Genomic DNA, 17,430 nt, shown 5'->3' with positions numbered 1-17,430 from the left:
CAGAGAGTGGGAGTAAAGGGATCCTATTCTAGCTGGCTGCTGGTTACCAGTGGTGTTCCACAAGTGTCGGTGTTGGGACTGCTGCTTTTTACCATGTATGTCAATATACAGTATTAATGGATTTGTGGCTAAATTTGCCAATGATACAAAGATAGGTGGAGGAGTGGGTAGTGTTGAGGAAACAGAGGGCCTGCAGAGAGATTCAGATAGTTTAAGGGAATGGGCAAAGAAGTGGCAAATGAAATACAATGTTGGAAAGTGTATGGTCATGCACTTTGGTGGAAGAAATAAACGGCAGACTATTATTTAGATGGAGAGAGAATTCAAAATGCAGAGATGCAAAGGGACTTGGGAGTCCTTGTGCAAGGTACCCTAAAGGTTAATCTCCAGGTTGAGTCGGTTGTGAAGAAGGAGAATGCATTGTTGGCATTCATTTCCAGAGGTATAGAATATAAGACCAGGGATGTGATGTTGAGGCTCTATAAGGCACTCGTGAGACCACACTTGGAGTATTGTGTGCAGTTTTGGGCTCCTTATTTCGGAGAGGATATGCTGACATTAGAGAGGGGTCAGAGAAGCTTCACAAGAATGATTCCAGGAACAAAGGGGTTACCGTATGAGGAACGTCTGGCAGCTCTTGGGCTGTATTCCCTGGAGTTCAGAAGAATGGTTGGGGGGGGGGGATCCTCATAGAAACATTCCAAATGTTAAAAGGCCTGAACAGATTAGATACGGCAAAGTTAGTTCCCATGGTAGGGGATTCTAGGACAAGAGGGCATGACTTCAGGATTAAAGGAGGTCGTTTTAGAACTGAGATGCAGAGAAATTACCTTAGTCAGAGGGTGGTAAATCTGTGGAATTTGTTGCCACGAGTGGCTATGGAGGCCAAGCCATTGGGTGTATTTAAGGCAGATATAGATAGGTTCTTGATTAGCCAGGGCATCAAAGGGTTTGGGATGAAAGCAGGGAGGCGAGTGGGGTTGACTGGAAGAATTGGATCAGTCCACGATTGAATGGCGGAGCAGTCTTGATGGGCCGAATGGCCTACTTCTGCTCCTGTATCTTGTGGGCTTATGGTGATGCTGACCAACTTAATTTTGCAACCTTTTATGTTTATGCCCCACCACAACTAATGGCTAGACTGAGACTCATTACATTATCCTCTTTCTTATCAGATTCCATCACTTGTAGTCTTTGTGTCTCAGCTTGACATGCTCCAAATCCTGTAGGCACTTTTGCCTCGCAGCCCTCTGCCTTATACTTTCTGCCCTTTTTGTTTCCTTGTCTGTTTCAACCTATCACCCCTCTGGTTACCTTCTGCTCTTCCTCAGACCACTTATCATTAACTGGCCCCTATCACCCTTCCCACTCTCCTCTTTATTCTGGATATCTTCCCTCTTGAAGTAGGATCTTGACCCAAAATTATGACAATTCCTCCATATGCCAACAACCCCCCCCCACCCCATCAGTGCTTCTTGATCCATTGAGTTCCTCCAGTCAGTTGGTAAAGATCAGTTTATGGATAGAAGTGAACTTATTAATTATGGTTTTGAAATTGTTGGTTAAATTGAATAAATAACCAGGAAACTGCTAAATTATTCGGGTGCTGTGGTTCATTTCTAAGTGTTATTTTGATTTTTTTTCCAGTTGTTAAAGGTCCCAGGTTTACCAGACACCTGTAACAAAATAGCTTAAGTTATAGTGCAAAATATATGGCAGGTAGTAAATGCACAAATATTAATAGAAATATTAATAGCAAGTCTCCTGTGAATTTGCTTAGGGCAAAGATTCATATCTTTTTATGCCTCTGTGGACCCCAGGTTGGGAACCCTTGGATAGTTTCTTGTGGTTATATTGCATTTTCCTTCGTGATCATTTTTTAGATCCATTTTCCTCTCTTGTTCTTGCTGCCTCTCTTTTTTGTTTTCCATGTTAAAACCTCTTCTTTCTGTGACAAGCAATTAGGTTTGAAGAACTAACATTGCAAAATAGCAGTGTTTGATATGAACAAAGCCTATCTTGGCAATGGACACGTGTTTTGAAGGGAAACACTAGAACAAGTGTTGTAAGCAATCTTTTTTAATTGTCAAGCGATATTTTTGTTAAATAGCTTACAGTTAGTAGAACAAATGATAAGAAAGATAGTGAACTATACAGAAGGAGAGGGCAGATGGAGATGGTGGGAAGTAATTGAAAACGTTAGCACCTACTGACTTGGAATGCCACCCAATAAAAAGCAAGTGGTAGGGTTGAATAGTAAGAGACAGGTAATAGATAAATTAACTCTGTTAATCAATTCTATTGAGGAGGAAATTAGTAATGATATGGAAAATTCATCAGTGCTTCCTTAGCAATAAACAACCTACAAGAAAAACTTAACACGTTAAATTTGAAGGCGGGGGGTGGGGAAGAAGGTGGAGGTGTGGGGAAATAAAATAAGTTTTGGGTTGATACCTGAGTCTCCATATGAGTTTTCCTTATATTGAAGGAGGCATGATACCATGTGGAGCAGTGTAAACTGCATCAGACTACCATCTTGTGGCACTAAGTTTGCATTACATCTTAGCTTTTGGAATAGTGCTCTCACCCAGATGACCACTTTTGTGTGTGGTTTCATCAGGCTGTGCATGAACCTAAATACGTGGGCACCAATTACCACTGTGTGCCGAGGTCCTATCTGTCCCTGGTGTTGCGAAGGATGGGTCTGACCCTGTTGCCGCACAATGTCCCTGTCAGCTGGACGGTGTCACATTACCTGTCCTTTGTTGAGAAGTTCTTCCTGACCGACGCTTTTGATCACAAGGCCATCAGGCAGTGGTCAGCACAGAATGTCTTGCAGGCTGTCCAGACCATCTGGCAGAATACCTCATCACAAGGCCTCATCAACAGGCACCAAAACCTTGCCTGCCTGGTGCTGAGAGGAGCCCTCCCACTCAGAGCCTTTCTGCATGCCTGAAGCATCATCACCACAATCTGCTGCCCGCTGGATGACTGTAATGGGGAAGAGACAGTCACTCACCTCTTTGCAGACTGTGGGTTTGTGAAGAACCTGTGGAGAATGATGGAAGGACCTGAGTCACATTTTACTCCAAGCAGCTTCGTGACAGAGGAGACTCTGATCTATGGGCTGTTCCCAGGGACGCACATGGAGACAAACATCAAATGCTGATGGCAGATCCTCAACTCAGTGAAAGATGCTCTTTGGTCTGTCTGAAACTTGTTGGTCTATCAGCACATCGAGATGTCCATGGAGAAATGCTGCCATCTGGCACATTCCAGGCTGCAGGAGTACATGCTGAGGGATGCCCTGAAGCTTGATGCAGCCACTGTAAGAGCCTGGTGGGGAAGGACCACGGTATAGAGTACTTCTGCTACTGGAGCGGAAGAGGCCAGATGGGGGAGGAAGCCCCTCAATTATTGTTGTATTTAATATAAAACTCCAGAGTGCCACATGAGTGTCAGCAGTGCTAAAACAGTAAGGGAAGTCAAAATACAGAACAAAATGATCAAAAATCACTGATCTTTGAATCAGCATCCATCAGCCCAATGGATAACAAAATATATGCACTCATAACTAATGCTATTTTAAAATTGTTCATTCTAAGCACAGTCTAGTGTCTACCGGCCATAGAAGTACACGCAACTGATGCTAGTTAGAAACTGTTTGGCAACAGTCTCCTGTACCAATTAAGTGGCATGGTGCCCCAATTAAATGGAGGAAACTCCATCTATTTTCTCAATTACTTGTTTTTCTTAAAGAGTTGTCCCAAATATGCAGCTGCCTTGAGTAGTTAATGACTCAATTAACTGGAATCCACTGTATTTATTAGTTAAATATTAAGTCTCAATAAACTGCAGACTCATAATCCTGAATTGAGCCATTACATAGGAGAGATATTTAAACTGCAGCTTGACTGCCAAAGTTAGTTGCCAATCTGGATGTGATGGAGTTTGACTTTACATTTCAGGTTTTATACAGTTTTAATCCTTGTCAGAATGATTTGTTTAGCTTTAATTAATGTTGTCATTCTTGAAGAATATTTTGTGTTTCAGCTTCATATCGGAGATGGTCATTTTTGGTGTGATCAGATTGAATGTGAAAATACGTACTTAAGTTATGTTTAACCGATTATTCTTCAGGTTCAAGATGGTTTTTAATTTTATATGGAAACATACTTATTTAAATTTGAGCAATACACACAAAATGCTGGAGGAACTCAGCAGGCCAGGCAGCATCTGTGGAAAAAAGTACAATCGATGTTTCTACTCCTACTGCTCCTCAGTTTTTTATTCTCCAGTCCTGCTGAAGCCTGTCGGCCCGAACGTTGACTACTTTTTACAACTTGCATACTTGAAAATAAATAGTTCTAGCAACAATTTCAGATGTTAATTCCAGTTTTCCTTGCACTGAAATCATTCCTAGATGCTTAAAGTTCATGAAGGTATTATAAGTTTTTAAAGTGCTCTTGAGAGATACCCATCTTTGTAGGCATAATAGTAACATTGTTGTGGTATTGATTATTACATCTGTGGGCTGGCAGACAAGCAGAAGCAAAGAAATTTGATTTAGGCAAGTGCTGAAAAGCTACTATAACAAATATGACACATATCAAATCAATAGCATTTATGCCTCAACTGCTTTGAGATAAAGGAGAACTTAATCTGTGACTTAAAATATCTGTAGTTGATCAAATTGTCTTATAATTATGATGCTTTTTCTTTGTTAGTCATTCTTTATGAATCCACTTGGCTTCCTCTTCCCATATCCGCCTGTTTTTCTTGCTTCCTGTGTTCAATTTCTTCTCAATCGCTCCAGTCTTGTTTTCCTGTCCATGCATTTTAAGGTGTTTAATGCTGTAAAGGTAGTAGAACCATCCAGAGGCAAGAAAGTTTTCTCAGCTTAACATGGTTTGTTGATTTTAAACAGTTGCTAAACTACAGATTAAGAATTTATAATTGCTGCTGATAAAACCTGGACTTTGCTCTTATTTCTCTCTCCATCTGCAACTTTTCATTTAACTAGAACTGAATTTCTACTAGCTTTTGATCAGTTCTTTGTACCTTTAGGGAGAGTGAAAGGACCCCTTGCCTAGTTGTAGTGATCCAGATAACTTTACAGCCACACTGCTCACATACCAAACAGAAAGAAACGAGCTGCACATTAAACCACATACCTTAAATGGCAACATCATTAAAGTGTGTTGCACTTCAGTCTCTGATACAGAACGGCAAGGGTTATTACAGCGGAATCATTGCTATTATACTTCAGTCATTGCATGTTGTTTATCTGAGAATTGATCCAGTTTGCAGTATTTGTCTTGATTAAGATAAGGCAATGAAAAGGGTGGAGCAGTCCAAACCTAAATAGAAGCAAAAATTATCCTGATTTAAAGTACCTACTAAACTTTGGAGTTTATCATGTATATTTAAATACTCTTTTTCTGATTGGCTAAACTGAATATATAAAATTGTTTTTTAACTTTGAACTCTTTCAGCATTGTGTTGAATAACCATTTCAATAATAAAATGACTGGTAAGAAATAACATAGTTCTTAAATATCCTTTTGTCCTTAATATTAGGAAACTTGCCGTATACATTTATGAAACTTTCATTAGTATTTTCTTATCAAAGAAAACAGCATGATGCACTACTTTTTATGCGACAGTTTGTGTAATTTTACTTTGGGCGGAATGATTTAGTATCATAAAGGATGTGAACAGTCATGTCAGTGATCATAACGAGGTTACTGTGTTCAGTGTCATTTGGGTTTATGCAAAGCATGTGCTATGATAGTTTTCTTCCATGTTGGTTGATTGCTTTACTGCTGATAATGTGTTGAATTGGAACATCTCGATTTAATTTTTTCATGTTCTTTGGGGTAAGTAAGGTATTTATTGGTTATTTATTTTGTTGAGTTTATTCTATTAGCTTAAATTGTACTTATTAATTTGCTACGCAACAAATAGAGTGAGCTTAATTGAAGAGGAAATGTACAGTAGATAGTTTGTAGTGTTCTGTAGGTTTGTTTTATCATGTATTTACTCTGTGGAGTAAAATTCAATTTCATAATTCATACTGAGGTTGTTTAATCAGATCTTTTTGTTCAGGTTAATTTCTAACAGTTGTTTAAAGAAGTTATAAAGGGAGGAAAATTGCTTTCTTTTTATGTTTCAACCCATGTATTTGATGGAAATAAATGTGAAAGAGGTCTTTTGGAATTAATAATGAGAATAAATTTTAGTATTTCTACTAAAAAAAGGTACTTATTAAAGTTGTACTATTGATGAGGTATTTTGCAATGATCTAGTTAGTTATGTGGTGCAAATGACAATATTAGATTCTCAGAAACCAGTTAGCAGAAGTTCCTTGAATGTATAGTAAAACATTGAACCAAATGGAACATTAGCTTAAACACTGTCTTGAGTTGATAGATTTCTGTCAGGATGGCAATGAGGGGCATTGCATACATAGAAAACATACAGCACAATACAGGCCCTTCGGCCCACAAAGCTGTGCTGAACATGTCCCTACCTTAGAACCACCTAGCTTTACCCATAGCCCTCTATTTTTCTAAGCTCCATGTACCCATCCAGGAGTCTCTTAAAAGACCCTATTGTTTCTGCCTCCACCGCCGCCGCCGACAGCCTTAAGCATTTCTGGTTTAAGGAGATGTAAGTTTGTTAGGTTTCCAATACTGACCACTGTACATGATTCCTGAGAAATATGCTTGCGATTAACCTTGATAAGCTTCACACAAAAACAATGGCTAAGGGTCATGGCTTGTATAGAAGGGTACCCCAGCAGGAATTAATCCATTCAGAACAAGATAGGAGCTGATTGATAGTGATTAAAATTTCTCTTAATCACTTAACATTTCATGAATTTTGCTTGACTGATGGTTGTCATTCATTTATGAAATAAAAAAATCTGGATTAAATGGACTATTGCTAATATAGTGTTGGAACAGAAAGGCATGTTCACCATGTATCTTACTTGCTATCTAGGTAATTGATGACAGATTGGTACAAATGCAGTAAAAATGTCACAAAGCATTTACAACATTATTTTTAATTTCCAGAGTCGCAGAGTGCAACACATCATTAAGTATTCTGCATTGCATTATGTAACTGCACCACGATGCACGAAGTATCTTCTCAAATTCAGGATATCTAGATTTATCTAGTAATTATATAGCATAGAAAAAGAAACTTGTATTGAGGAAGTTAGATATTGGCCACAGAATTGAATATTAAACTAATTGGAGGGATAGATTCTTCAACCACCAGCATGTTGTCACTTCATCAGAGTCAAGGTAGAATCAATTTTTATTCCTTGTGACCAGTCTAGGTATAAGGACTTTGTTGTCAATTGTGGATTTACAACATGTTTAAGCAAAAATCATGCTGCAAAAGATGGTGCTTTGCTAGACTATGAAGAAGGTTATCAAAAATTACAGGGGGATCGTGATCAGTTAGGTAAGTGGGTCAAAGGTTGGCAAATGGCTTTCTATTTGGATTAGTGCAAAATGTATTTTGGTGGGATTTGTACACCAAATTGTCAGACCCTGGACAATTTGAGTAACGGAGGGACCTAGGAATACAACCACATAGTTTGCTGAAAGCAGTATTGCAGGTAGACAGGGTAGTGTGGAAAGTGTTTGACAAGCTGGCTTTCATCAGTCAGGGCATTCAGTTCAGAAGTTCATATATTATGTTGCAGTTGTACAAGATACTGCTTAGGTTGCACTTGGAGTGTTGTGTACAGCTTGGGCTCTCTTATAGGAAAGTTACCATTAAAGAAGATATCTGGGGATATTGCCAAGCTTTGGTAGCCTGACTTATAGGGAGAGGCTGAGCAGCTAGGACCTTTTCCTTGCAATGTAGGAGATTGGATGTATAGAAAATCATGGGTAAAAGCACATAGTCTTTTTCACAAGGAAAGGCAATCTAAAAACTATAGGGTATAGGTATCATTTCAGAGGATTTGTCCTGAATCCAGCACATAACTGCCATTACAAAAAAGGCATGGAAATGCTTTGACTTTCTTAGAAGTTTGAAAAGGTTCAGTATGTTATCTAAAACTTTGACAAACTTCTATAGTGGCATACTGGGTATACTACTGGTTGCATCACAGCTTGGTATGGAAACACCAAATGCACTTGAATGGAAAAGCCTACAAAGATAGTGCGTACGGCCCAGTCCATCATTAATACATCTGCTTGGAACGCTGTTGCAGGAAAGTTTCATTCATTATCAAGGACCCCCACCATCCAGGCCATGCTCTCTTCTTGCTGCTGCCAACATGAGGCAGGTACAGGGGCTTTAGGTCCCATAGCAACAGGTTCAGGAACTCTTTATTACCCCTCATCTATCAGGCTCCTGAACCAGAGTGGATAACTTCATTAAACTGTTTCAACAACATATAGGCTCACTTTCAAGTAATCTACAACTTAGGTTCTCAATATTAATTGTTTATTTTTATTATTTTGTTTTATTATTTTGCTTTGCTTTTTGTATTTGAACAATTTGTCATCTTTTGTATATTACTTGTTTGTCCTGTTCTTTTGTAGTTTTTTTCATTGATTCTTTTGTGTTTTTTTGTATCTGATGCAAATGCCCACAAAAAGTGAATCTCAGATTAGTATATGCTGACATATGTACTTTGATAATAAGTCTACTTTGAACTTTGAAATTTGGGCAAATGGGACTAGGTTAGGTGTGAACCATGGTTAGTATGGATGAGTTGGGCTGAAGGGCCTGTTCCCAAGAATATACAGTGGCATGCAAAAGTTTGGGCATCCCGGTCAAAATTTCTGTTACTGTGAATAGTTAAGTGAGTAGAAGATGAACTGATCTCCAAAAGTCATGAAGTTAAAGATGAAACATTCTTTTCAACATTTGAAGCAAGATTAGTGTATTATTTTTGTTTTGTACAATTATAGAGTGGGGGGGGGAAGGAAAGGAGCACCATGCAAAAGTTTGGGCACCCCAAGAGATTTGAGCTCTCAGATAACTTTTACCAAGGTCTCAGACCTTAATTAGCTTGTTTGGGCTATGGCTTATTCACAGTCATCGTTAGGAAAGGCCAGGTGATGCAAACTTCAAAGCTTTATAAATACCCTGACTCCTCAAACCTTGTCCCAACAATCAGCAGCCATGGGCTCCTCTAAGCAGCTGCCTAGCACTCTGAAAATTAAAATAAATGATGCCCACAAAGCAGGAGAAGGCTATAAGAAGATAGCAAAGCATCTTCAGGTAGCCGTTTCCTCAGATCGTAATGTAATTAAGAAATGGCAATTAACAGGAACGGTGAAGGTCAAGTTGAGGTCTGGAAGACCAAGAAAACTTTCCGAGAGAACTGTTCTTAGGATTGCTAGAAAGGCAAATCAAAACCCTCGTTTGACTGCAGAAGACCTTCAGAAAGATTTAGCAGACTCTGGAGTGGTGGTGCACTGTTCTACTGTGCGGCAACACCTGCACAAATATGACCTTCATGGAAGAGTCATTAGAAGAAAACCTTTCCTGCATCCTCTTCACAAAATTCAGTGTCAGAAGTTTGCAAAGGAACATCTAAACAAGCCTGATGCATTTTGGAAACAAGTCCTGTGGACTGATGAAGTTAAAATAGAACTTTTTGGCTGCAATGAGCAAAGGTATGTTTTGAGAAAAAAGGGTGCAGAATTTCATGAAAAGAACACCTCTCCAACTGTTAAGCACGGGGGTGGATCGATCATGCTTTGGGCTTGTGTTGCAGCCAATGGCACGGGGAACATTTACTGGTAGAGGGAAGAATGAATTCAATTAAGTACCTGCAAATTCTAGAAGTAAACATCACACCGTCTGTTAAAAAGCTGAAGGTGAAAAGAGGATGGCTTCTACAACAGGATAATGATCCTAAACCCACCTCAAAATCCACAATGAACTACCTCAAAAGGTGCAAGCTGAAGGTTTTGCCATGGCCCTCACAATCCCCTGACCTAAGCATCATAGAAGATCTGCGGATAGACCTCAAAAGAGCAGTGCATGCAAGACGGCCCAAGAATCTCACAGAACTAGAAGCCTTTTGCAAGGAAGAATGGGTGAAAATCCCCGAAACAAGAATTGAAAGACTCTTGGCTGGTTACAAAAAGCGTTTACAAGCTATGACCATGCATGGTGCCCAAACCTTCACTTCGGGCCCTTTTCCTTTCTTGTTATTTTGAAACTGTAAAAGATGGAAATAAAAAAAGTAATCTTGCTGAAAATATTAAAGACATGTGTCATCTTTAACTTGATGCCTTTTGGAAATCAGTTCATCTTTTACTCGCTTAGCTGTTCACAGTAACAGAAATTTTGACCGGGGTGCCCAAACTTTTGTGTGCCACTGTATATAGTGCATGTGTTATTTCTGATGACTTAGCTGGCTGATGTTATTTCAGTTGAGATAAAGTGTGATTTTAAACAATTCTTGTGAATTTGTTCCATTATTTGTTCAAACAAAAACTGCTTTAAAAGATATCTGATTCAGACACAGTATTTATGTAACAATTAGGGAGACTAACAAAAGTCTAATCAGATGTTGAGTTTCCAATCACGAATGCAGTTTATGCTCAGTCGGAGCAGTGAACACACATATCATAAAATATGTGGCTTTCTTCACACATGAACTTTTGTATTTATGCAAGTTAGCATTTTGCTTAAATGTATCTAATCACTGTTCCAGTTTATAATAGTCATTTTAATAACCTTTTCTTGTCTAGTTGACACCAATTTTCAGGGGACCATCACCCTGCATAGGATAGTTTTTTATGTATATAGATTTTTGGTATCAGTCCTTGAGAAGATTTTTTATGGTGAACTCTTTTCTAAACTGCTGCAGTCCTTTTAGTGAAAATATTGATAGCGTATTTGGATAGAGAATCACTTAGGCAAAGTGATGATTGTGTGTCAACAATATATTTTCAAGTAATAATGGTGTTCCATTAGGGGAAGTGCAGGTGGTGGTATTCCTATACTCTTGTCCTTCTTGGTAGTTGAGGTAGGTCTGGGAAATGTTGGTGGAGTAGCGTAGGTGAGCTTGGTGTTGTATTTTAGTTAGTGTCCCAACAAAGCTACATTAAAGGCAAAGTAAAAGCATTAAGTACAATATGATTTCATAATTCTAATGGAAGCCTTACTTATGTGTCTACCTTCTGATATCATAAAGTATTATATTTTTTTTATAGTTGAATAAATTCTTGTGTCTTGCAATAAATCCAGAACATAATGAATAATTCAATGTATTTTCTTTTTTTTTAGACCGGAATCTGTAGAAGCGAGCCCTGTGGTGGTAGAAAAATCAAACAGTTATCCGCACCAGTTATATACCAGCAGTTCTCATCATTCGCACAGTTACATTGGTTTGCCTTACGCAGTAAGTTTTGGAATTAATAGAATAACTGCATTTCTGGTTGGATATTTTAACTTCAGATGAGCAGTATATTTTTCCAACAATTTTAACTTGGGATTATCTCAGAAAATGTTCTCCTTTAGTCTATAAGGCATTTATTGCTTATACCTAGTTGCCCTTGAGAGGCACCAGTGCTTGTGCTAAGCTGCCCTCTTAAATAAACTAGAGTAGCAAATGCTGTCATATGAACTTTTTTCCCTTGACCATATCAAGGCGATTAGAGAGAGTGTGAAAGAAAGTGTATGGCCTGCTTCCTTCATTGCTATGGACATATAAAAAATGAGTCAGGAAGTCATATTGCAGTTTTAGTGAGACTGCACTTGGAGTATTGTGTGCAATTGTGGTACAGGGTTGGGAAGAGGTTTGCCTGAATTGAAGGGTAATTGCTATAAGGTGAGGTTGAACAGATTTGTATTGTTTTGAATGGAGTATGGGAAGCTGAGGGGAGATTGGAGTTTATAAAATAATGAGAGACATAAATGGGATAGACAGTCAGAATCTGTTACCCAGGGTAGAAATGTAAAGTACTAGACAGTTAGCATTCTTTCTTGTATGCATATGACGTCCACTGTCATTGGGTCAGGTGCAAGGCAGATTATAATGCAATCCTTTTTATTGGCACTTGAAAGTAAATATACTTATCTTGAGGTCAAGAGCTACTAAGTGTGAAATATGGAGATGTGACAGCCTCTTCCATAACATTACAAGTGGGGAGGAGGGGCACAGTAGTGTAGTAATTAGCGTAACGCTATTACAGTGCTAGCAATCAGTGATCCAGGTTCAATTTCAATCGCTGTCAGTAAGGAACTTGTACATTCTCCGCAACACTGGATGGGTTTCATCTGGGTGCTTCAGACTCCTCTCACGTACCAATGATTTATGTGGTAGAGTTAGTATGTTGTGGCATGCAATGTCGGTGTCAGAAGATGGTGACACTTGCCGGCTACTCCCTGCATTTACTTGGGCTATGTTAGTCGTTAACACAAATGATACATTTCACTGTATGTTCATGTGGCAAATAAAGATAGTTTTTAATCTCTTTAAGTTATCATAAACCCTAGAATTTCCCCTTAAAACATGCCTCAGAATGTGGTATTTTAAATACTCCAGCTGGCTTACATTCTCACTAACATAGTGAATTGAAGCATTCTTGTTATATAGTGACATGAAGCAGTCTTATTATATAGTGACATGAAGTTTACATCTTGGGAATCAGATAAAGACAAAAGTTGTGATTGTGAATATAATTATTTGCCTTTGCACCCTATCGAATCAGTTTTTCTCCAATTGTCAATCCTTCCAGCTTAAAAAAAATCCTGTAATATGCATTTGCACATCTCTTCACTGAATCCTATTACTCCCAACATCAAAGTTATTTGCTCAACAATATACAGTGGTGCTAGAAAGTTTGTGAATCCTGTAGAATTTTCTTTATTTCTGCATAAATATGACTTATAATGTGAATCAGATCTTCACATATGTCCTAAAACTAGATAAAGAGAACCCAATTAAATGACACAAAAACATTATACTTGTTGATTTATTTATTAAGAAAAATGATCCAATATTATGTGTATTTGTTGGAAAATGTATGTGAACCTTTGGTTTCAGTAACTGGTGTGACCCCCATGTACAATAGTAACTTCAACCAAACATTATTCTGCACATCAGCTTGGTAACGCTTGATCTGCATATCAGCTTGGAGGAATTTTAGGTGATTCCTCCTTACAAAACTGCTTCAACTCTGGGATATTGGTGGGCTCCCTTGCATGAACTGCTTGCTTCAGGTCCTTCCACAACATCTCTATAGGATTATGGTCAGGCCCATTCCAAAATACAAGTTTTCTTTTTTTTTAACCATTCTGTTGTTCATTTACTCTTGTCTTTCGGATCGTTGTCTTGTTCCATTATCTAACTTCTATTAAGCTTCAGGTGATGGACTGCTACCCTGACATTCTCTTGTAAAATATCTTGATACAATTTTGAATTCATTGTTTCTTCAACGATTGCAAGCTGTGCAGGCCCTGAGGCAGCAAAGTAGCTCCAAACCATGATGTCCCTTCTACCATGCTTCACAGTTACGATGAGGTTTTGGTGTTGGTGTGAAGTGCTCTTTTCCTCCAAGCATAACAATGCACATTTCTGCCAAAAAGTGCAACTTTTGTCTCATCTGTCCACAGAACATTGTTGCATAAGCATGTGGAACATCCAGGTGGTCTTTTGCAAACTTGAGACATGCAGCAATTTTTGTTTTTGGAGAGCAGTGTTTCCCTTGTTTAGTACTTTTCTTATAGTGAACACATGAACAGAGACTTCAGCAAGTTCTAGAGATTTCTGCAGGTTTTTTGCTGTTACCCTTAGGTTCTTTTTCAGCTCCTTCAGCATTGCACGTTGTGCTCTTGGTGTGATCGTTGCAGGATGCCCTCTCCTAGGGAGAGTAGCAACAGTACTGAATTTCCTCCATTTGTAGACAATTTCTCTTACTGTGGACTGATGAACACTCAGGTCTTTAGAAATGCTTTTGTAGCCTCTTCCAACTTCAGGTATCTCAACAATTTTTCTAAGGTGCTCTGAAAGTTGTTTTGATCAAGGCGTGGTGCACATAAACAAATCTTTCTTGGGAAGAGCAGGGTTTGGGAGATTTTAGCCACGCTAGTCTGATAAAATCACTAAGGAACTACCATCAACAGATCACTTGCAATACCAGAGGAAACAACACACTGGACCATTGCTACACCACCATCAAGAATGCCTATCGTGTTATTCCATTTTGGGAAGTCTGATCACCTAGCTGTACTTCTGCTCACTGAGTATAGGCAGAGACTGAAGACTGCAGCACGAGCAGTGAGGAACAAGAAGGTATGGACAAGGGAAGCACAGGACTGCTTTGAACTGGTAGCCTGGACTGTATTCAGGGATTCATCTTTGAACGTGGATGAGTATGCTGCATTTGTTACCAACTTCATTAAAACCTGTGTGGATGATTGTGTGCCCACAAAGACTTACTGTACATTCCCAAACCAAAAGCCATGGATGAACTAGGAGGTACATCGTCTGCTGAAGGCTAGATCTGTGGCATTCAAATCTGGCAACCCAGGCCTGTACGAGAAAACCAGGTATGATTTGTGGAGGGCTATTTCAAGGGTGGACAGACAATTTCAAACGAGGTTGGAGGTGACATCAGATGCATGGCAACTGTGGCAGGGTCTGCAAGACATTACTTCCTACAAAGCGAAACCCAATAGCATGAATGGCAGCGATGCCTCACTACCAGATGAACTCAATGCCTCTTATGCACACTTTGAAAGGGAGAACACAACTACAGCTGTGAAGATCCCTGCTGCACCTGATGACTCTGTGATCTCTGTCTCAGAGGCAGATGTTAAGGCTGTCTTTAACGAGACAACCCTCGCAAGGTGGAAGGTCCAATGGAGTACCTGGTAAGGCTCTGAAAACCTGTGCCAACCAACTAGCGAGAGTATTCAAGGACATTTTCAACCTCTCACTGCTACGGGTGGAGGTTTCTACTTGCTTCAAAAAGTCAACAATTATACCAGTGTCTAAGAATAATAATGTCGGCTGCCTTAAGGACTATCAGCCGGTAGCACTCACATTGACAGTGATGAAATGCTTTGAGAGGTTGGTCATGACTCGACTGAACTCCTGCCTCAGCAAGGATCTGGACCCATTGCAATTTGCCTATTGCCACAATAGGTCAACAGCATATGCAATCTCAATGGCTCTCCACATGGCTTTAGACCACCTGGACAACACAAACACCTACGTCAGGATGCTGTTTATCGACTATCACTCAGCATTTAATACCATCATTCCCACAATCCTGATTGAGGAGTTGCAGAACCTGGGTCTCTATACCTCCCTCTGCAATTGGATCCTCAACTGCCAAACCCGAAGACCACAATCTGTGCGGATTGATGATAACATATCCTCCTCGTTGACAATGCACACTGGCCCACCTCAGGGATGTGTGCTTAGCCCACTACTCTACTGTCTATATACACATGACTCTGTGGCTAGGCACAGCTCAAATACCATCTACAGATTTGCTGATGATACAACCATTGTTGGTAGAATCTCAGGTGGTGACGAGGGGCTGTACAAGAGTGAGATATGCCAACTAGTGGAATGGTGCTGCAGCAACAACCTGGCACTCAACGTCAGTAAGACGAAAGTGCTGATTGTGGACTTCAGGAAGGGTAAGATGAAAGAACACATACCAATCCTCATAGAGGGATCGGAAGTGGAGAGAGTGAGCAGCTTCAAGTTCCTGGGTGTCAAGATCTCTGAAGATCTAACCTATTCCCAACATTTTGATGTAGTTATAAAGAAGGCAAGAGATTTGGCATGTCAACAAATACACTCAAAAACTTCTGTAGTTATACCATGGAGAACGTTCTGACAAGCTGCATCACTGTGTGGTATGGAGGGGCTACTGCACAGGACTGAAAGAAACTACAGAAGGTTATAAACCTAGTTAGCTCCATCTTGGGTACTAGCCTAAAAAGTACCCAGGACATCTTTAGGGAGTAGTTTCTCAGAAAGGCAGCGTCCATTATTAAGGACCCAGCACCCAGGGCATGCTCTTTTCTCACTGTTACCATCGGGTAGGAGGTACAGAAGCCTGAAAGTGCACACTCAGCGATTCAGGAACAGCTTCTTTTTTCATAAAAGTAAAATGTGTCCTCCATAATTTCGGAAGTGTGTAAAGCTTTATGGAAAGCATTGCAGCCAGAGTTCCTTCCCTGCCCTTCAGTCGCCCAGTGGGAAGCTATTGCAGCGCAGGAGGAAATGCGATGCTACCAAGCAGACCAATCACAGTTGTTGTGGTTTGCGCTGCCATGACACATAGTTACAATTTGGGAAAGGTGCATGTCAGGCTACAGCGTAGGGATCCACGTAGGCACTGCGTAGGGTTCGCGACTATGCCGTACCTATGGCGTCGATTTGACACACAAGTATAGATCAGCCTTTAGCGTAAAACTAGACATAATTAAGTGTTTCGATTGTAGTGAACGAAGTAAGGACATTGTCCGTGCGTTGAACTTGCCTGCGCCACCATTCGCACTTTTTATACGCAGAGAGGAAGAATTTTGAAAGCTGCCAATGTTACTGTTGGTTCTGCTCATAGCAAAGTGACCTCTCAAAGTCAGCATCCAATAATGGATAAAATGGAAAGTCTATTGCTTGAGTGGATTGATGAGTGTACAAAGCGTGGTGTTCCGTTAAGTTTTCTTATACTTAAGGGGAAATTAGTCAGTCTTTTTAATAAGCTGAAACAGAAAGCACTGGACAATGGTGATGAAAGTGTTGCAAGAGTGGAATTTAAAGGTAGTCATGGGTGGTTTGATCGGTTTCTGAGACGAAGGCAGCTTCATAGCTTAAGCAGCGGTCCCCAACTTCTGGGCCGCGGACCGATACATTGCCGCAAAGAATGCAGTGGTGCAGCGGTAGTTGGAATGCACACAGCACATCTTTAAGAAAAAAGCCGAAATAAACAAGCTAATTAATTAGGTGCCGCCCAGCACGGAAATGTCGGCCCAGATCAGAGGCGATTGCTGATTGCGTCAGGTGGTTATTCGTATAAGCAAGTGTTTAACTGTGACAAAACTGCAATTTATTGGAGTCTTCCTGATTCCGGTAAGTGAAACTACACTGTACATACATTATTTCTATTTTATATAGGCTGTGTATTTTTATGTGTTACTTGGTATGATTTGGCAGCTTCATAGCTTAAAGGTTACTGGAGAGTGTTTCTTCCAAGAGCGCTTCCACGAGATTTTCGCTGCACTAAACAGTGCTGCAGAAAAATACTTTTATTTTATATAGGCTGTGTACTTATTATATCATTCCTACTTTTACTACATGTTACTGTTATTCTAGGTTTTATGTGTTATCTGGTATGATTTTGTAGGTTATTATTTGGGTCTGGGAACGCTCAAAATTTTTTCCCATATTAATAAATGGTAATTGCTTATTCACTT

At 39.7% G+C, this 17,430-nt stretch overlaps 1 protein-coding gene across 10 annotated transcripts in view; it reads left to right on the top strand.

Annotated features, from left to right (window-relative positions):
• Positions 1-17,430, top strand: part of kmt2e (lysine (K)-specific methyltransferase 2E) — a 131,303-nt gene that overhangs the window by 35,324 nt on the left and 78,549 nt on the right. For all 10 annotated transcript variants that reach the window (XM_072241539.1, XM_072241540.1, XM_072241538.1 and 7 more), the window contains exon 3: positions 11,278-11,392. In XM_072241539.1, the coding sequence (XP_072097640.1) occupies positions 11,278-11,392 (115 nt within the window). The remainder of the gene's footprint in view (positions 1-11,277; positions 11,393-17,430) is intronic.

The sequence above is a fragment of the Mobula birostris genome, chromosome 23 (genome assembly GCF_030028105.1).
Source record: "Mobula birostris isolate sMobBir1 chromosome 23, sMobBir1.hap1, whole genome shotgun sequence".
In the NCBI taxonomy this organism is placed as follows: domain Eukaryota; kingdom Metazoa; phylum Chordata; class Chondrichthyes; order Myliobatiformes; family Myliobatidae; genus Mobula; species Mobula birostris.
The sequence above is the reverse complement of the archived record's forward strand: the minus strand, read 5'-3'. Positions and strand labels throughout refer to the sequence as shown.